This window comes from Adelges cooleyi, unplaced genomic scaffold (genome assembly GCF_023614345.1).
Source record: "Adelges cooleyi isolate 19-005CV unplaced genomic scaffold, UGA_ACOO_1.1 ACOO_flye_CR_arks_rails_tigmint_CR_PRNA_247, whole genome shotgun sequence".
In the NCBI taxonomy this organism is placed as follows: domain Eukaryota; kingdom Metazoa; phylum Arthropoda; class Insecta; order Hemiptera; family Adelgidae; genus Adelges; species Adelges cooleyi.
The window spans coordinates 1,344,988-1,363,622 of record NW_026095912.1 but is presented as its reverse complement, the minus strand read 5'-3'; the positions used below and the strand labels follow the sequence as shown (position 1 = coordinate 1,363,622).

At 25.2% G+C, this 18,635-nt stretch overlaps 2 protein-coding genes and 1 long non-coding RNA gene across 4 annotated transcripts; all 3 read left to right on the top strand.

Annotated features, from left to right (window-relative positions):
* Nucleotides 1–2,007: 2,007 nt before the first annotated feature.
* Nucleotides 2,008–7,416, top strand: LOC126836707 (uncharacterized). Of its 2 annotated transcripts, none has more exons than XM_050570317.1 (7): nucleotides 2,008–2,191; nucleotides 2,369–2,395; nucleotides 4,251–4,277; nucleotides 5,547–5,573; nucleotides 6,452–6,500; nucleotides 6,636–6,670; nucleotides 6,968–7,416. In XM_050570317.1, the coding sequence occupies exons 1-7, from the start codon at nucleotides 2,108–2,110 to the stop codon at nucleotides 7,073–7,075; spliced, it is 357 nt and encodes a 118-aa protein (XP_050426274.1). In that variant the 5' UTR covers nucleotides 2,008–2,107; the 3' UTR covers nucleotides 7,076–7,416. The 2 variants fall into 2 exon arrangements, with proteins under 2 accessions (XP_050426274.1, XP_050426275.1); XM_050570318.1 differs by lacking the exon at nucleotides 5,547–5,573 and adding an exon at nucleotides 4,496–4,522.
* Nucleotides 7,417–9,628: 2,212 nt separating this feature from the next.
* Nucleotides 9,629–12,639, top strand: LOC126836710 (uncharacterized). Its single transcript, XR_007685371.1, has 5 exons — nucleotides 9,629–9,789; nucleotides 9,949–9,978; nucleotides 10,526–10,552; nucleotides 12,380–12,406; nucleotides 12,608–12,639. It is a non-coding gene; the product is annotated as an uncharacterized LOC126836710 (long non-coding RNA).
* A 345-nt stretch (nucleotides 12,640–12,984) lies between these two features.
* On the top strand, nucleotides 12,985–15,078 carry LOC126836937 (uncharacterized). The gene is made up of 5 exons (XM_050570656.1): nucleotides 12,985–12,990; nucleotides 14,061–14,136; nucleotides 14,204–14,325; nucleotides 14,559–14,628; nucleotides 14,695–15,078. Exons 1-5 carry the CDS (start codon nucleotides 12,985–12,987, stop codon nucleotides 14,751–14,753), a joined length of 333 nt encoding a protein of 110 aa, XP_050426613.1. The 3' UTR covers nucleotides 14,754–15,078.
* Nucleotides 15,079–18,635: the final 3,557 nt, after the last annotated feature.

The window sequence follows — 18,635 nt, the reverse complement described above, 5'->3', positions numbered from 1 at the left end:
CACCGCTGACTGTAGATTAATAAGTTTATACACTTTTCATTGGTCATTAGTCATTAACTGTAATACAAAAAAATTGTTAAAACTATACTAAAATAGGTATTAAACATTTTTATTAGAAAAATGTTTTTATGTAAATAATTTTAAATATGTTAATAATATTATAGAGAATTAAAATATTTAAAAAAACAATTGCGAAGTCTTCAAAGCCTTAAAGGTGGAAAACCAAAAATTAATCCTTATGGTAAGTAATAAGTTTAAATACAAATTTCGATAAAACTGTTTCCTATATTGACCATATTTATATTGATTTGTGGTACCTAATACAATTGAAAAATATCAAAATAAAAAAGTGCACTTGTACACAATGATTGGTACACGATTTTGTATTGTATTCTTTTAATTGTTTTAGAATAAGATTATGCGAAGATAACAGCTATCTGATAACTGGATTAGGATTGTACGAAAAGCTCTCTAATTAAATAAAGAAATGTGAAAATATTGTTTTTTGTGAAAATAACTCTTTTTAATAATTTTTTCTTACTCCACTATAATATAATCATATTTTATGTTTACATGGGTTCTAAGTTACATTATGTATGTTTACAAAAATAAATAATTTAACAAAAAATGTTCGAACCAAATTTTTTTTTTTTAATTATGACACTTGTGATCCCTTTTCGGCGGTTTTTTTAGTGAACAACACTAAAACGTTTATTTTTTTTTATTAATACTAATTTTGTATAATAGTTAAATTGATATCATATTTTTATAATAGTTTTTGTTTTTTAGCCAAATTTAATATAATTCAGGTATTAATAAACCAACCGGCGAATAGTAATCCAAATAACGAGTAACAGTAAACATGTATATAAACCAAATAGTTATTGAAATTTAATAATTGATATATATAACATCGTCAACTAATGACTAGTTACACTATAGAACGTAATAAATTCATTGTATCAATCCAATTTTAGCTTCGATGCGGAGTTGGGAAAGTATTGTTTTTACATTGATGTGTTTTTATTTTTTATTATTTATTTTTGTGTCTGGACCCACGATATCTCATAAACGCTGAACCGATTTCTTTGTATAGCAACTCTATAGATCAGAAATCATACCTGAAAGGTACATTATCGGGCAAAAAATTAAAAAATTCACCCATTCCCTATCAAAGTCGAGAAAAACATCTAAACAATATATCTTCTAAACCGCTATAACTGATTTGAACATACTATCCACAGATTCGCATCGAAGCGTTTATTTAAAAGTGATATCACTTTCAGTTATAATAAAATCTGTAGACCTGTGACCTCTCCGTCCCCCACTATGACCCGGCCCCACTGTACTGGCTTTTTTTTAAATCAAATTTATCTGGATGTTAGGAAATAAAAGAACATTTTATTTAAAAAAAAAATCAATTATTATACATAATATGAGGGCACTTCATTAAACGCCTACAAGCCGTTAATGGAGAAATAACGTTATTGGAACTGATACAATGCAGAAATACCACTATATACTAAAGATATTTAATCCTAATATTGTGTTGGGTATTATAGGATGTAATGATGGGTTGCTCTAATGAGGTAGAATAACATTTAGATATTGTATTTAATACAAAAAACAATGAAACACTCAGGATGATTGATTGTTCATTTATGGATAGATAGTTGAATAGGTAGTTAAGAAGACATGAAGACTGAAAGATTATAAAATAATACGGTACGCTTGTCGAATAATGATCAAGAAGGGGTACTTAGAATAATAATGGTTTTTAAAGGTTTCATCGTGTTATTCATAGGTTTTAGTAAATGTTAACGAATATTTGTGTGATATGTGTAGATATTTGAAATATATACACAACATAAGTAAACATTTTAAAACAACATTTAAGTACAACTGTGACCACAATTGGAATACCTCCTACTCAACGCGTTTAAAAAAAAAAAAAAAAACTGTTAGGATTGTCTTAAGTATATTTTGACTCTGGTTTTACTTCATATATAGACGTTATTTCTTCTCAAAAGTTTAAAAAAATTAGTCGTTGTATACTACATTTTAGTTAAATCATTTTTAAGACTTTTTAAAAATTACTGCAATAATTATGCATGCCAAACAAGTTTTCGCGTTGTGTTTAATAATTTGTTTTTTAAAACAAACCGTTTCTACACAAACGGAGAAACAAAAGGTAAGCTATATTTTATAATATTACATAATCAATAGTTTTATTAATTTTTAAAAGTAGGTATTTTTAAAAATGTAACCATAATTACAATTTGATTTATACATATTTTGTATACTATGTTAAAAACTAAAACGGACTTAAGACCATTGTTAATTTTATGTTTCATACTTTGTTTCTAAGGCGATAGAAGATAAATATAGAAAAGAGGTAATTCATATTTAATAATTTATCTTAAGCAGATGTAAAATTATCGGTATTTTGTACGCTATTTTAGGATTTTTAAACTAATTTAAGATGATGTACAAGGAATTTCATATGAGTAATCTATAATTATAAAATTATTTAAATTAATTGTTAACTGTAAGAATATGAACATATTCTATGTTAATAATATTCCTATGAACATATGCATATTATGATTAAGTTCCAATTTACATGAGTGCTTTATTTTTTAAAAACATGTATCGTTTTGTTGGTTTACAAATAGCATTGTTTTTTTGCGTCATACGTACTACAACTGTTACTACAAAGTCCGAATAACACTTGCTTAAAAACGTACATTGTACGTGTCCGTTATTTTTGCTTTAGTCAAAAGTTTTAATATAAAAAGATAAAAGATATTTGTTTAGTAATCTATGTACATTTTGTTTATCGTTTTCGAATAAAAACATTATTCAAATAAAATTATCTACAGTGTGTTTTTTTATCGCGGACTCCTCAATATCTCACTTGGCTTATTTAACATACATTGCATTGACTTTTTTATTGGGAATAATGTACTAAACATTTTGATTGGTCGATAACCAGTTTTTGATAACAATTTTTTTAGTTTCAATTTTAAGGCAGGAGAAAAGGGGTGGTGTAGTATTTTTTTTTATGTGCTCACCTTATTTCACCACCCATCCTAATATTTAAACTTCATAACTTTAAAAATAAGCGTTCAAAACTGGTTATCAACCAGTTAATATTTCAATGGCTTAGTGCACACTTGTTGTAAGTCCACTTTTTTCCAAAATATACTTTTTGATATTAACGGATAGAAATTTGAATACTCCTAATTTTTCATTTTGAGGCAAAGTCTCATAACCTATATTTATTGTGATATTTAATGTTTTCACCTATCATGTATGGCAATTAGCTATTTTGTTTTTTGCTCAAATGTAATTAGTCCACTACTTAAGATGTTAAGTCCTTGACTTTTTATACAAGTTTAGTTAATGGACAGCACATATATCATAAGTCCGGACTTAAAATACATTTGATTTGTATTATTAAATTATTAACTGCACACTTCTTAAAGGTCCGGACTTCTCATATGTGTGCAATTAAAATATGTTTATCAACGGACTTATAATATAAAAGCATACTTCTTAAATATGATAAAATATCATAAATACATAAAAAAATATTTTTTACGATTGTCACTAGAGTTAATATTTTATTAAAGAAATGTTTTTTATTACTTTTGTATTTTTGTATTTTGTTTTTTTTACTATTTTAAAATATAATGTCATAATATGTCAAGGTAACATATTTGTTAAGTCTAATATGAAGACTTAAAAAGTAATTTGATTATTTTATGTTTTTATGGAAATAAAATAATATAGTAAACTGTTAAAAAAGTAATAAGTCCACTTAATCATTACAAGGCCATTCCTAGCCAAATTAATTTTGTTACTTAATTATAAGTCCACATCATTTTACAAAAAAATGAAAAATTATTTAATAAATAAAAATGCTACATAAATTCAACTTACATGAAATAAAACTACAAATATTTTATTTTTAGATAAAAATTTGATTAAATATTACTATGCGAATTCAAAAAAAGTGAAACTTCTTTTCGCTCTCGTGAACAATTTTAATTTTGTGACTTATACCAAGTCGGCACTAAGCCATCAATTTTTAGTAAAATATTCTTAAATTAAAAAGTTAAATACTAAAACATTTTAGTTCAATAATTCATGTTTAATAATTTTAACAAACAATTTATTTGTTAATTAATAATACATTTGCAAAACAAATGTTAATATTATTTAATGTTAAATTCTTTATTTTATAGATGGACGCCATTGATCACCTGAGAACGGTAATCTATACTTAAATCTATATGTTATTGTAGATGTTGTTATTTATATCTATATGTTTTTTTCTTAAACATATTATGTAAAAATTATGCAGCTTACATAAGACTATATTTTATTTGAAAACACTTTTGAAAAATATAAAAAAAAACATTTATGTTTAAAATTAAAATAGATTTAAACCAAATGTATATTTTACGTTTAACATTTTTTTTTTTTTAAGGAAAAGAGTGCTATGTACCAAAATAAGGTAATCTATGTTTAGTACTTTATCTTAAACAGATGTAAAACTAGCGCAACTTCTATGATAATATTTTGTTTTGACACTGGGATGCATTTTGGTGCACATTTTTAGCTATTGGTTATACATTTTCTGTTTTAATTACCAACTTTTAAGATCTTTTATTTTTTTAGGGCTGACAGTAAAGTTGATTTAATTCGGTTTCCTATAAATTAAATTTTTTATACTAGCTTTTTACCAAACTTAAATTAACCTATAACCTATCTACAAGTCGATGCGAATTTTTGGCTTTTGGTTATAATTTTTAAAAGAGATTTTTAAATATTTTCTCTTTTATTAACAAACTTTTAGTACCTTTAATTAATTTAAGGATGACAGTAAAGGTTATTTTAGCCAGTGTTCCAACTAAAAATAAACATTTTGTTAAATTAAAACTGATAAGAATTACAATTTTATATACAAATATTGTAATTAATTAATTTAAACAAAATTGTTTTTAGATAATTTAAATTATTAAATTTAAAATATGCTACACAAATTTAAAGTTAAATAAAATTATTATTTAAGTCGATAATCACAAGGTTATTTTAAAAAAAATAGTTTTTGAAATAGGAAATAAGTAGAGATTATTTTTTTAAACAAATTGCGCTTTAATGTCAATATTAAAGTTTTAATACTTTTAGGCTATCGGAGACATTTTAGAGTAGATCAATATTATGTGATTAGCGATAAAAACTGGCAAACGCTAACTGAGGATTAATAATTTTATATACAATTCATTGGCGTATAAGTCATTCAATAGCATTATTATCTAATATACAAAAATTGTTAAAACTATACTAAAAATGGTATTATGGTATTATGGTATGGTTATTTATATCTTTATGTTTTTTTCTTAAACATATTATGAAAAAATGATGCAACTTACATAAGACTAAATTTTATTTAAAAACACTTTTAAAAAATATAAAAAAACAATTTATGTTTAAAATTAAAATAGATTTAAACCAAATGTATAAATTTTTTTTTTAAGGAAAAAAACCCTGAGTACTACAGTAAGGTAATCCATGTTTAGTATTTTGTATTAAAGAGATGTAAAACTAGCGCAACTCATATGATAATATTTTGTTTTAACACAGGGATGCATTTTGATGCACATTTTTGGCTAATGGTTATATATTTTCTGTTTGATTAACAAACTTTAATGATCTTCTTATTAATTTAGGGCTGACAGTAAAGTTGATTTAATTCGGTTTCCTATAAATCAAAATTTTAATACTAGTTATTTTACTAAACTTAAACTTACCTATTACCAATCTACAAGTCGATGCGAATTTTTGGCTTTTGGTTATAATTTTTAAAAGAGATTTTTAAATACTTTCTGTTTTATTAACGAACTTTTATTAACTTTTATTAATTTAAGGATGAGAGTAATGACTATTTTAGCCGGATTTCTAACTAAATATTAACATGTTCATAAATTAAAACTGATAAGAATTACAATTTTATAAATATGTTTATTAATTATTTAATTTAAACAAAATTGTTTTTAGATAGTTTAAATTATTAAACATAAAATATGCCATAATAATTTTAATTTGAAACACAAGGTTATTTTAAAAAAAAAAGTTTTTGAAATAGGAAATAAATGGAGATTATTTTTTTAAACAAATTGCGCTTTAATGTCAATATTAAAGTTTTAATACTTTTAGGCTATCGGAGACATTTTAGAGTAGATCAATATTATGTGATTAGCGATAAAAACTGGCAAACGCTAACTGAGGATTAATAATTTTATATACAATTCATTGGCGTATAAGTCATTCAATAGCATTATTATCTAATATACAAAAATTGTTAAAACTATACTAAAAATGGTATCAAAAAAATGTCATTGTTTTTATTTTAATAATTATTAATATGTTTATAATATTATAGGGAATGGCAATACTTGAAAAGAAAGTGGAAAGCCTTCAACGGCTAAAAGGTAAAGAACCAAAATCTTATAACATATTTATATTGATTTAGTACCTAATATAATTGAAAAATACCAAAATAAAAAAGCTCACATGTGCGCAACGATTGGTACACGATTTTATTGAATTCATTAAAATTTTTTTAGTACAAGATGCCAAAGATGATGATAACCAAAATAAGGTATTTCATATTTAGTTTTATACCATAAATAGATTTAAAGTTAGTGTAAATTACACAATTTGGGTAGGCAATACGTTTTAGTGTATATCTTTTTTCAATAATAAGCGATAAAAAGGGGCTACGCTGACTGTAAACCAATAACTTATACACTATTATTAGGCATACAAGTTATTACTTAGTATTATTATCTTATAGTGTATAATCATTGAAACTTAAATTATACTTATATAGGTATAAAATATGTCAGAAAATAACATTAGTACTTAAATTCTACTTTATATATTAATATCATTTTAGAAAGGCAAAAATGTTATGCGCCTAGATCACGAACCCGTAACAGATAATCACCCACAGTCTGAAGACTCGTCCCAAGAAGAAAAACAAGAAGGTTGTATGATAACGTAAGTGACCGGATACAAGCATACAAATACTATCTTTTGTATTTAAATATAAATATATATGTATTAAAACCTATTTAGTTAGTGTATTTATATTAACATGGTGGTATTTCATCATCGTTTCATTAAACTACACTTATATTCTATTTTAATATTAACAGTAAAAATAAATATGCTATAAAAAAACTTGTGTTATTTGTCACTAAAACTTATCACAACCAGCTATCTATAATTATAACACAAGGTCTGAAAATCTAATATTTCCAAAGTTATATCGTAAAATACTGTAACAACTATCTGATAACTGGAACAGGATTGTATGAAAAGCTCCCTAATCAAATAAAGAAATGTGAAAATATTGTTTTTTGTAAAATTAACTCTTTATAATCATTTTTTTTCTTTTAAGAAATATTTTGGATTTTATCATATATTTAATTTGCTTAATATTATTGTTATTATAAAATTATTTAAATTTTATTTCTTACTCCACTATTATATATTTATATTTTATGTTTACATGGGTTCTGAGTTACATTATGTATGTTTACTATTACATATTATATATGCATTATTATTAAATTTGCAAAAATAAATGATTTAACAAATAATTTCAAACAGTGGTTTTTTTTCTAATAATGACAATTGTAATCCCTTTTTGAAAATGTTAATAAACAGCTTTTTTAGTTAAAGCATGTATTTGTTTTATCTGGATGAAAAACATTATTCAGCTAAAAACTCAAATAACGAAATCTATGTTCATGTTGTTTATCGTTTTCGAATAAACACATTATTCGAATAAAATTATCCACAGGGTGTTTTATTATCGTGTGCCCCGCAATATATCACTTGGTTTAATTAACATACATTTGCATTCATTACACTGACTTTTTAAATTGGGAATAATGTACTAAAACATTTTGACTGGTCGTTAACCAGTTATTGAAGTTTCAAGTTTAGGGCCGTAGGAAAGGGGCAGTGTAGTATTATTTTTATCTGCTTACACTTTCCAACCGCACTTCACCTCCCATCCTAACATTTAAACTCTTATAACATTAAAAATAATGGTTCAAAATTGGCTATGAACCAGTTTAAATTTGTAGTAAAATATTCTTAATTTAAAAAGTTCATAAAATATATGTTACCATTTAAATATCAAAAGTAACTATCAAAAAAACTAATGTGAAAACAAATTTTTTTGGGCCAATGTGGAATGAGTGTGTTTTATAAATTTCAAGTGGTTTTTTAAACATTATCATCGTAGCGTTGTTTTAGTTAAAACAAATATAGGTATGTACAGGCATATAAAATGTACTATGAAGAGCTTATATGCATATTTTAAATGTATGCCGTGATTTTGCGTAACCAGAATTATAATTAAACGTTATTAGTCCTGGTTACGCAAATTCATTACTTACAATCAAATGAGGGAATTATATTTTTTTTCTAAATACACACTTCATCACTTAAGCACGTTTTGGTATTACACTCACAATTAGTATTAGCTATCATTTTCAAAACACAACATTTTATTTTAACCCGACTTCGACTTATTAAAAGATTTAGTATACAACTGAGATCAACAATGTTTAACTTATTAATTAACCTAAGTTAAGCCAAGCCATTTTATTATCTGAAATCAAAATATAAATCTTTTATTATAATATATGGATTCAGTTTTTTCCACAAAGATACGATTTTTTTTTAATGCACATTATAATTGGCTTCTAAAAAACCTTCTTCATACAGGATGACTTATCTAGTGTATGACACTCATCATGTATACATGAGAGAAGTATGGACTTTGTTTTTTAAAATAAGTGCATATGTTTTAAAACCATAAATACGTAGACAAACAATTTTAATAATTGTTTGTGTATACATATGTGGTTTTTCACCAATCACTTTGTTTGCTATGACCATAGATTAAATACATATGCATTGCCTTGACGTTGTAAAAGTTTGATTATAAGATTGAAACAGATTTCCGTTAAAAAAATATCATAGAACCCCTCATCTTTAACACTGTCGTTGTTTCTCTGTTTAAATAGATAGATAAGGACCGCCTGTTTATCATTATCTCGATACATTTTATTGTTTTTGGTTATAAGTGTATATAATATATTTGCAAAGACACAGCAAACCAACAGATTGATGAAAATTAAAAATTATATTGCTCACATTTTTTAAAAAATGTTATCTGCATGTGTATGCATTATAAACATGTTTTTCCATTTACAAAATAAACAAAATCCGTATTTGTCTTATGACTTCATCCCTTATAAATAACTGTATAATATTTTACAAGTTAAAAAACATAAAATATGAATCAACAATTATGGAAGAATGATGATTTTCAGAAATTTATTTTTTTTGTGTAGATATTTGAAATATATACACAAAATAAATAAACAGTTTAATACAACATTTAAGTACAACTGTAACCACAATTGGAATACCTACTCGACGCATAAGTTACAAAGCAAATCTGTTAGGTTTGTCTTATGTATATTTTGTAGATTTTGGTTTTACTTCATATATACACGTTATTTCTTCTCTAAAGTTAAAAAAAAATTAGTCTTTATATACTACGTTTTGTTAAATCATTTTTAATTCTTCTTAAAAACTATTGCAATAATTATGCATACAAAACAAGTTGTTGCGTTATGTTTAATAATTTGTTTTTTAAAACAAACAGATTCAACAACCACAAGGAAGCAGATGGTGAGCGTTATTTAAGTTAATTTTTAAAAATGTATTATTAAAACACGTATTAAAAATGTAACCGTATTTACAGTTTTAATTATAAAAATATTGTTTATGTTAAAAGCTAAAATGAATTTAACACAAGTGTTAATTTTATGTTTAATACTTGTTTTTAAGGCAGCAGTAAATTATATGCTCAAGGGAGAGGTAATTCATATTTAAAATTTGATCTTATACAAATGTAAAAGTATGGCTATTTATGGGTCAGGTAATTAAAATATTGTATGAGGACTATTATATAAGTACTATACAAAATTAAAAACATAATTCTTTTTTTTAAATTATGGTTATGACAACAAAAGCTGTAATATCGAAATAAAATCACAGTGAATTGTATGAATACAAAAAAACGTTCGACTTTAGGTTAAGTTAAACAAATTAATCTTTTTAACTACATTTTAGTTATATCATTTTTAAGAGTTTTTAAAAACTACTGCAATAATTATACATGCCAAACAAGTTTTCGCGTTGTGTTTAATAATTTGTTTTTTCAAACAAACCGTTTCTACACTAACGGAGAAGCAAAAGGTAAGCGATATTTTATAATATTACATAATCAATAGTTTTATTAATATTTAAGAGTAGGTATTTTTAAAAAATGTAACCATAATTACAAATATTTTGTATATTATGTTAAAAACTAAAATGGACTTAACTCAAGTGTAAATTTTATGTTTCATACTTCGTTTCTAAGGCGATAGAAGATGAATTCAGAAAAGAGGTAATTCATATTTAATAATTTATCTTAAGCAGATGTAAAATTATCGGTATTTTGTACGCTATTTTTGGTTTAAACTAACTTAAGATGTTATACAAAGAATTTTTTAGAGTATTCTGTAATTATAAGATTATTTAAATTAATTATTAATTGCAAGAATATGAACATATTCTATGTTAATAATATTTATATGAACATATGCATATTATGATTAAGTTTCAATTTACATGAGTGCTTTATTTTTTAAAAACATGTATCGTTATGTTGGTTTTACAAATAGCATTGTTTTTTTGCGTCATACAGTAATACAACTGTTACTACAAAGTCCGAATAACACTTGCTTAAAAACGTACATTGAACGTGATCGGTTATTTTTGCTATGGTCATAAGTTTTAAATATAAGATAAAAAAATATTTGTTTAGTAATCAATTATTATTAATTATTCGAATAACATTATCTACAGTGTGTTTTTTTATCGCGGACTCCTCAATATCTCACTTGGCTTATTTAACATACATTGCAATGACTTTTTTATTGGGAATAATGTACTAAACATTTTGATTGGTCGATAACCAGTTTTTGATAACAATTTTTGAATTTTCAGTTTTAAGGCAGGAGAAAAGGGGTGGTGTAGTATTTTTTTTTATGTGCTCACCTTACTTCACCACCCATCCTAATATTTAAACTTCATAACTTTAAAAATAGGAGTTCAAAACTGGTTATTAACCAGTTAATATTTCAATGGCTTAGTGCACACTTGTTGTAAGTTCACTTTTTTCCAAATTACACTTTTTGATATTAACGGATAGAAATTTGAATACTCCTAATTTTTTATTTTGAGGCAAAGTCTCATTACCTATATTTATTGTGATATTTAATGTTTTCACTTATCATGAATGGCATTTAGCTATTATGGTTTTTGCTCAAATGTAATAAGTCCACCACTTAAAATGTTAAGTCCTTGATTTTTTATACAAGTTTAATTATTGGACTGCACATATATCATAATATTTGTATACTTAAATTATTAACTGCACACTTATTATAAGTCCGGACTTCTCATATGTGTGCAATTAAAATATGTTTATCAACGGACTTATAATATATAAGCATACTTATTAAATATGATAAAATATCATAAATACATAAAAAAATATTTTTTACGATTGTCACTAGAGTTAATATTTTATTAAAGAAATGTTTTTTTATTACTTTTGTATTATTGTATTTTGTTATTTTTACTATTTTAAAATATAATGTCATAATATGTCAAGGTAACATATTTGTTAAGTCTAATATGAAGACTTAAAAAGTAATTTGATTATTTTATGTTTTTATGGAAATAAAATAATATAGTAAACTGTTAAAAAAGTAATAAGTCCACTTAATCATTACAAGGCCATTCCTAGCCAAATTAATTTTGTTACTTTATTATAAGCCCACATCATTTTACAAAAAAATGACAAATCATTTAATAAATAAAAATGCTACATAAATTCAACTTACATGAAATAAAACCACAAATATTTTATTTTTAGATAATAATTTGATTAAATATTACTTAAGTTATGCGAATTCAAAAAAAGTGTAACTTCTTTTCGCTCTCCTGAACAATTTTAATTTTGTGACTTATAACAAGTCTGCACTAAGCCATCAACTTTTAGTAAAATATTTATTAAATTAAAAATGAATTAAAAAGTTAATTACTACTAGATTTTGGTTGAATAATTAATGTTTAATAATTTTAACAAACAATGTATTTGTTAATTAATAATACATTTGCAAAACAAATGTTAATATTATTTAATGTTAAATTCTATATTTTATAGATGGACGCCATTGATCACCTGAGAACGGTAATCTATAATAAAATCTATATGTTATTGTAAATGTTGTTATTTATATCTTTATGTTTTTTTCTTAAACATATTATGAAAAAATGATGCAACTTACATAAGACTAAATTTGATTTAAAAACACTTTTAAAAAATATAAAAAAACAATTTATGTTTAAAATTAAAATAGATTTAAACCAAATGTATACATTTTTTTTTAAGGAAAAAAACCCTGAGTACTACAGTAAGGTAATCCATGTTTAGTATTTTGTATTAAAGAGATGTAAAACTAGCGCAACTCATATGATAATATTTTGTTTTAACACAAGGATGCATTTTGATGCACATTTTTGGCTAATGGTTATATATTTTCTGTTTGATTAACGAACTTTAATGATCTTTTATTAATTTAGGGCTGACAGTAAAGTTGATTTAATTCGGTTTCCTATAAATCAAAATTTTAATACTAGTTATTTTACTAAACTTAAACTTACCTGTTACCAATCTACAAGTCGATGCGAATTTTTGGCTTTTGGTTATAATTTTTAAATACTTTCTGTTTTATTAACGAACTTTTATTAACTTTTATTAATTTAAGGATGAGAGTAATGACTATTTTAGCCGGATTTCTAACTAAATATTAACATGTTCATAAATTAAAACTGATAAGAATTACAATTTTATAAATATGTTTATTAATTAATTAATTTAAACAAAATTGTTTTTAGATAGTTTAAATTATTAAACATAAAATATGCCATAATAATTTTAATTTGAAACACAGGGTTATTTTAAAAAAAATAGTTTTTGAAATAGGAAATAAATGGAGATTATTTTTTTAAACAAATTGCGCTTTAATGTCAATATTAAAGTTTTAATACTTTCAGACTATCGGAGACATTTAATAGTAGATTAATATTATGTGATTAGCGAAAAAAACTGGCAACGCTAACTGAGGATTAATATCTTTATATAGTATTCATTGGCTTATAAGTTATTCACTAGCATTATTATTTAATATACTGTAACGATCATATTTCGCTTGACCGTTACTTCGCGTCCCAAACCAACTGACACAGCACCCCCGACTATAGGTAGGGGAACGGTCGCACACACAGGACAATGCACGTCGCGTATCATCTAATTAACCAGTTGACTTTACCATCACGGACCGCCAATATCCTCGACCTTGCGCTCTATATTTTTGCCGTTTTACTACAAGCCGCCCATCCGACTATCTTTTGTGTGCGTCCGTTTCAACTCCGCTTTGACCAACCATTTCATCGTCCAACCCAGGTCAGAGTGTATATATATATATATTGTATAATTTTGTATTTTATTTAGAAACCCTAATTTAGAATAAAACATCTTGTAGCCTGCAGCTGAGAGTTAGATCTTTTAACAGTGTGACCGCCCGTTCTAGCTCCTCGGGCGATATATTAAGTTAATAAGGGAGACTTTAAGGCCAATTAGACGTAGACAACGGCCTAGCCAACCGTTTTCCCGTGGGGATCCGTCTATTTTAGCTTTATCGACGGCCACTTTGCCTAGTCTAGCCAGCTAGACAAGTAGGTCCGTTACAATACAAAAATTGTTAAAACAATACTAATAAAGGTATTAAAAAAATGTCATTGTTATTATTTAAAAAATTATAAATATGTTTATAATATTATAGGGAATTGCAATACTTGAAAAGAAATTGCAAAGTCTTCGGCGCTTAGTAAGTGAAGAACCAAAACTTAATCTCCGTGGTAAGTAATAAGTTTCAATATAAATTTCGATAAAACTGTTTCTTATACCTTATTTATATTGATTTAGTACCTAATACCATTGAGAATGATATCACAATAAAAAAGCGCAAACGTACGCAACGATTGGTTGATAAGGAGATTAAAGAAGCTAAAGTTGAAGATACCAAAGATGATGACTACCAGAATAAGGTAATTCATATTTAGTATTATACCACAAACAGATGTGAAGGTAGTTCAAATCACACAATTTGGGTAGGCAATTAGTTTTGGAGTATATCATTTTTAAATATTAAGCGCCGAAAAGTGGCTACGTTGACTGTAAACCAATAACTGTATACACTATTATTTTACTATAGGCATAAAATATGTCAGAAAAAAATATTTGTACTTAAATACTTCTTAATATATTAATAATATTTTAGAAAGGCAAGAATTTAATGAGCCCAGACCACGAACTCGTAACAGATAATCCCCCACAGTCTGATAGCGATGGTAAGTAAGAAATATCAAGAAAATTAATTTAAAAAATTTCGTTTTAGAACAAAGAGTTTTTTATAGAACGTTTGCAGCATGGCTCGCCGGAAGAAGAAAAGCAAGGCGGTTGTGTGATAATGTAAGTGACCGGATACAAGCATCCAAATACTATTTTTTGTATTTAAATAAAAATATACATGTATTTATACCCATTTAATTTGTGTATGTATATTATGTATTATTATACATGATGGTATTTCACCATCGTTTCAATAAACTTCACTTATATTCTATTTTAATATTAACTGTAAAAATAATTATGCTATATAAAACATTGTATTAGTAGTCATGAAGCCACAACCAGCTATCCATAACTTTAACACAAGGTCTGAAAATCTAATACTTCCAAAGTTATACCGTAAAATACTGTAGCAGCTATCTGATAACTGGAATAGGATAGTATGAAAAGCTCCCTAATTAAATAAAGAAATGTGAAAACAAATCTTTATAATAATTTTTTTTTTTAAGCAATATTTTGGGTTTTATCATATATTTCATTTGCTTAATATTATTGTTATTATATAATTATTTAAATATTATTTCTTACTCCTCTACATATTTATCTTTTATGTTTATATGGGTTCTGAGTTACATTATGTATGTTTACTATTACATATTATTTATGCATTATTATTAAATTTGCAAAAATAAATGATTAAACAAATAAATTCAAACAGTGGTTTATTTTCTAATAATGACAATTGTAAACCCTTTTTGAAAATTTTAATAAACAGCTTTTTTAGTTCAAGCATGAATTTGTTTTATCTGGATGAAAAACATTATTCAGCTAAAAGCTCAAATAATGAAATAAACTTTAATTGAAATAAAATATGATTTTAAATAAAAGATAAATTACAATATTCAAATAATTAAAATAAAAAATGTATAATTTGAAATTATACTAAAATATTAAATGATACATTGAGTAAAAATTAATTAATGTAATAAATAATGTATTTTAAATAATTCGGAATACTATAATGATAATTATATTTTATTATTAAAAAAAAAAGTTTTAAATAACATTTTTAGTGGACAATTAAACTGATTGTTTTGATATTTAATAAAATTGGAGCAGAGCATTTTTAAACGATAAACAATAAAAGTTACACTAGAAGAGAGAACTAAATGAGAGAACTAGAAAGAGTAATAACGAATATTTTGATATTTAATTAAACGATAACAGAGTTACGTTATGTAAATATACAATTAAATTAGTCCTTCCTGTCCTTAATATGAAAACAAGTTAATATTCGAACAATACTCGTGCACAATATTTTTCTGATTACTCAGACAAAGGTACCTCTGTCTCTTGGAATTTTCAATCTCAATTCACCCCTTACGACGAACTTGAATTATTTAATAGATTTAAATTCCTGCCTAGTCTTTTTATATAATAAAATTTAATTGTATTGTTAATCGTAAACTTCTTCAGTACCGCAGGCGTACTGTGAATCATTGTGCCAAATCTTATGATTAATTTTGATGACAAGAGAGTGAGTTTATAAATTCTCCCCTCTTTAAGCAACTCAATGTTAAGAGCTCAATTTTTGACAGTGCCCCAAACCACATAAGCTTAATTTATGTTTCCAATTTCAAAAACCCATCTTAAGAGGAAACAGAGATATGTGGATTAGAAAAACCGGGTGAATTGGTCGTGTAAAGACCAATACAAGACCATACAATTACGGTGGATTTTATGTTTTCGAAATATATTCTACAACAATACAAGCATAATATAAGTGTATATTATTTAATCTCATCCTATGTATCACAAATTATTGGATTCTAAACAATTTATACTAAAATGTATGCTCATACAACAGCACCTTTGACCTACTAACCCTTCGGTAGTCACCTAATTGATTTTAACAATTTTAGTCACCCGGGGTAATCTAATACCCCACCGTATAAAATGTATTACCAAACTATAAAACAATTATAGTCACATGGGGTAAAATATTTCCAGACCCCACTTTGAATGGCTGTTTATCATTTGGTTCTACACTGCTAATGATAAAAATCACACTATCATATTTATACTCTTATCACTTAGGATACCACAGCGTTTGAGGTACAAATGTTTTAACCTCAAAAAAATATAACGTATTTTATTTGTCTGGGGTATTAAAATACCCCATGGTTACTACCGAAGGGTTAACAATAAACCGTATAGTATTGTATTTTATTACAACATTGCAACAATCATCGTGAAAAACTACCTGTACTCGATAATAGTCCATAAAAAAGATATACTAAATATTTTGTAAAATATGGTGGGTCTTATATTATTTAAACAAAAGATTGTATCATAGATTTTTGTTATAATATATATAACATTAATGATTGTACAAAACATGAGGTCACTGCATGAAGCGCCTACAGGCCTTTAGCGAGGAAATAAAATTATTAGAATTGCAATAGCAGCTAATATAACTAATAACACTCGGGGCGATTACTTGTTCATTTATAGATATATAATTATACCTAAATACTGAAGTATTACAAATATAAGTGCTGGACTTGTCGAATACAGATCATTATAGGTAGTTAGATTAAAGATAAGATTTCAAGCTCTCATTATGTAATTGATAGGTTTTAGTAAATGTTACTCAATTGCAAAATAAACATTTATGAACTATTTTTTTTTTATAGATTTTAAGATTACACATTATAGCGCAAAATAAAAAAAAACTTTTAAACTTTGGATTTTATACACAAAATATTTTAGAACAACTTCTGTGCATAGCTGTGACCTCATTTTGATATCTGTACAATATGATCATATACTACGATACATTATAATACAAACATTTTGGTAACAAATTTTTTTTTGGTTTGGTTTCAATCTTATTTTGTAAATTCGGGTTGTACTTCATAGATATACATTATTTCATTTTAAACCACCTCTAAATTTGAGTTAAAAGAAGCAATATTTAAACATAACATTTTAACTGAAATCATTTTCTAGACATTTTAAAAACTATTGAATAATTTTAAAATATTTATTATGCACGTAAAACAAGTTTTTGTGATTTGTTTAATAATTTGTTTTTTAAAACAAACTGTTTCTACACCCACAGAGAAGCAGAAGGTAAGCGATATTTTAGTTATTTTTTTTAATGTATTATTAAAAAATTTAACCGTTATTAAAATTTGAATTATAAACATTTTGTGTATTATGTTAAAAACTAAAAGGAACTAAACACAAGAGTTAATATTTTATTTCATACTTTGTGTTTAAGGCGATACAAGCTATACAAGCTGTGTGCAAAGAAGAGGTAATTCATATTTAATATTTTATCTTAAACATATGTAAAATTATCGCTATTTTAGGTTAAAACAAACTTAAGTTGTTGTATAAGGAATTTCATATGAGTACTCTATAATTATAAAATTATATAAATTGTAAGAATATGAACATATTCTATGTTGATAATATTCATATGAACAGATGAATATTATGATTAAGTTCCAATTTAAATCAGTGTTTTATTTTTTAAAAACATGTATTGATTTGTTGTTTTACAAATAACATTGTCTTTTGCGTCATACATTAATACAACTGGTTCTACATAGTCCATATAACACTTGCTTAAAAACGACCATTGTACGTGATCGGTTATTTTTGCTTTAGTCATAAGTTTTAATAAAATATAAAAAAATATTTGTTTAGTAATCTATGTATATGTTGTTTATCGTTTTCGAATAAAAACATTATTTGAATAAAATTATCCACAGGGTGTTTTATTATCGTATGCCCCGCAATATATCACTTGGTTTAAGTAACATACATTTGCATTCATTACACTGACTTTTTAAATTGGGAATAATGTACTAAAACATTTTGACTGGTCGTTAACCAGTTATTGAAGTTTCAAGTTTAGGGCCGTAGGAAAGGGGCAGTGTAGTATTATTTTTATCTGCTTACACTTTCCAACCGCACTTCACCTCCCATCCTAACA

Bases quoted from the DNA above. Each gene is read 5' to 3' on its own strand.
- LOC126836707 (XM_050570317.1), top strand. From the start codon at position 2,108: ATGCATGCCAAACAAGTTTTCGCGTTGTGTTTAATAATTTGTTTTTTA. The intron at 2,192-2,368 runs GTAAGCTATATT...TTTGTTTCTAAG, and splicing joins CACAAACGGAGAAACAAAAG to GCGATAGAAGATAAATATAG. The intron at 6,501-6,635 runs GTAAAGAACCAA...AAATTTTTTTAG, and splicing joins AAGCCTTCAACGGCTAAAAG to TACAAGATGCCAAAGATGAT.
- LOC126836937 (XM_050570656.1), top strand. The intron at 14,326-14,558 runs GTAATTCATATT...ATAATATTTTAG, and splicing joins ATGATGACTACCAGAATAAG to AAAGGCAAGAATTTAATGAG. The intron at 14,629-14,694 runs GTAAGTAAGAAA...AGTTTTTTATAG, and splicing joins CCCACAGTCTGATAGCGATG to AACGTTTGCAGCATGGCTCG.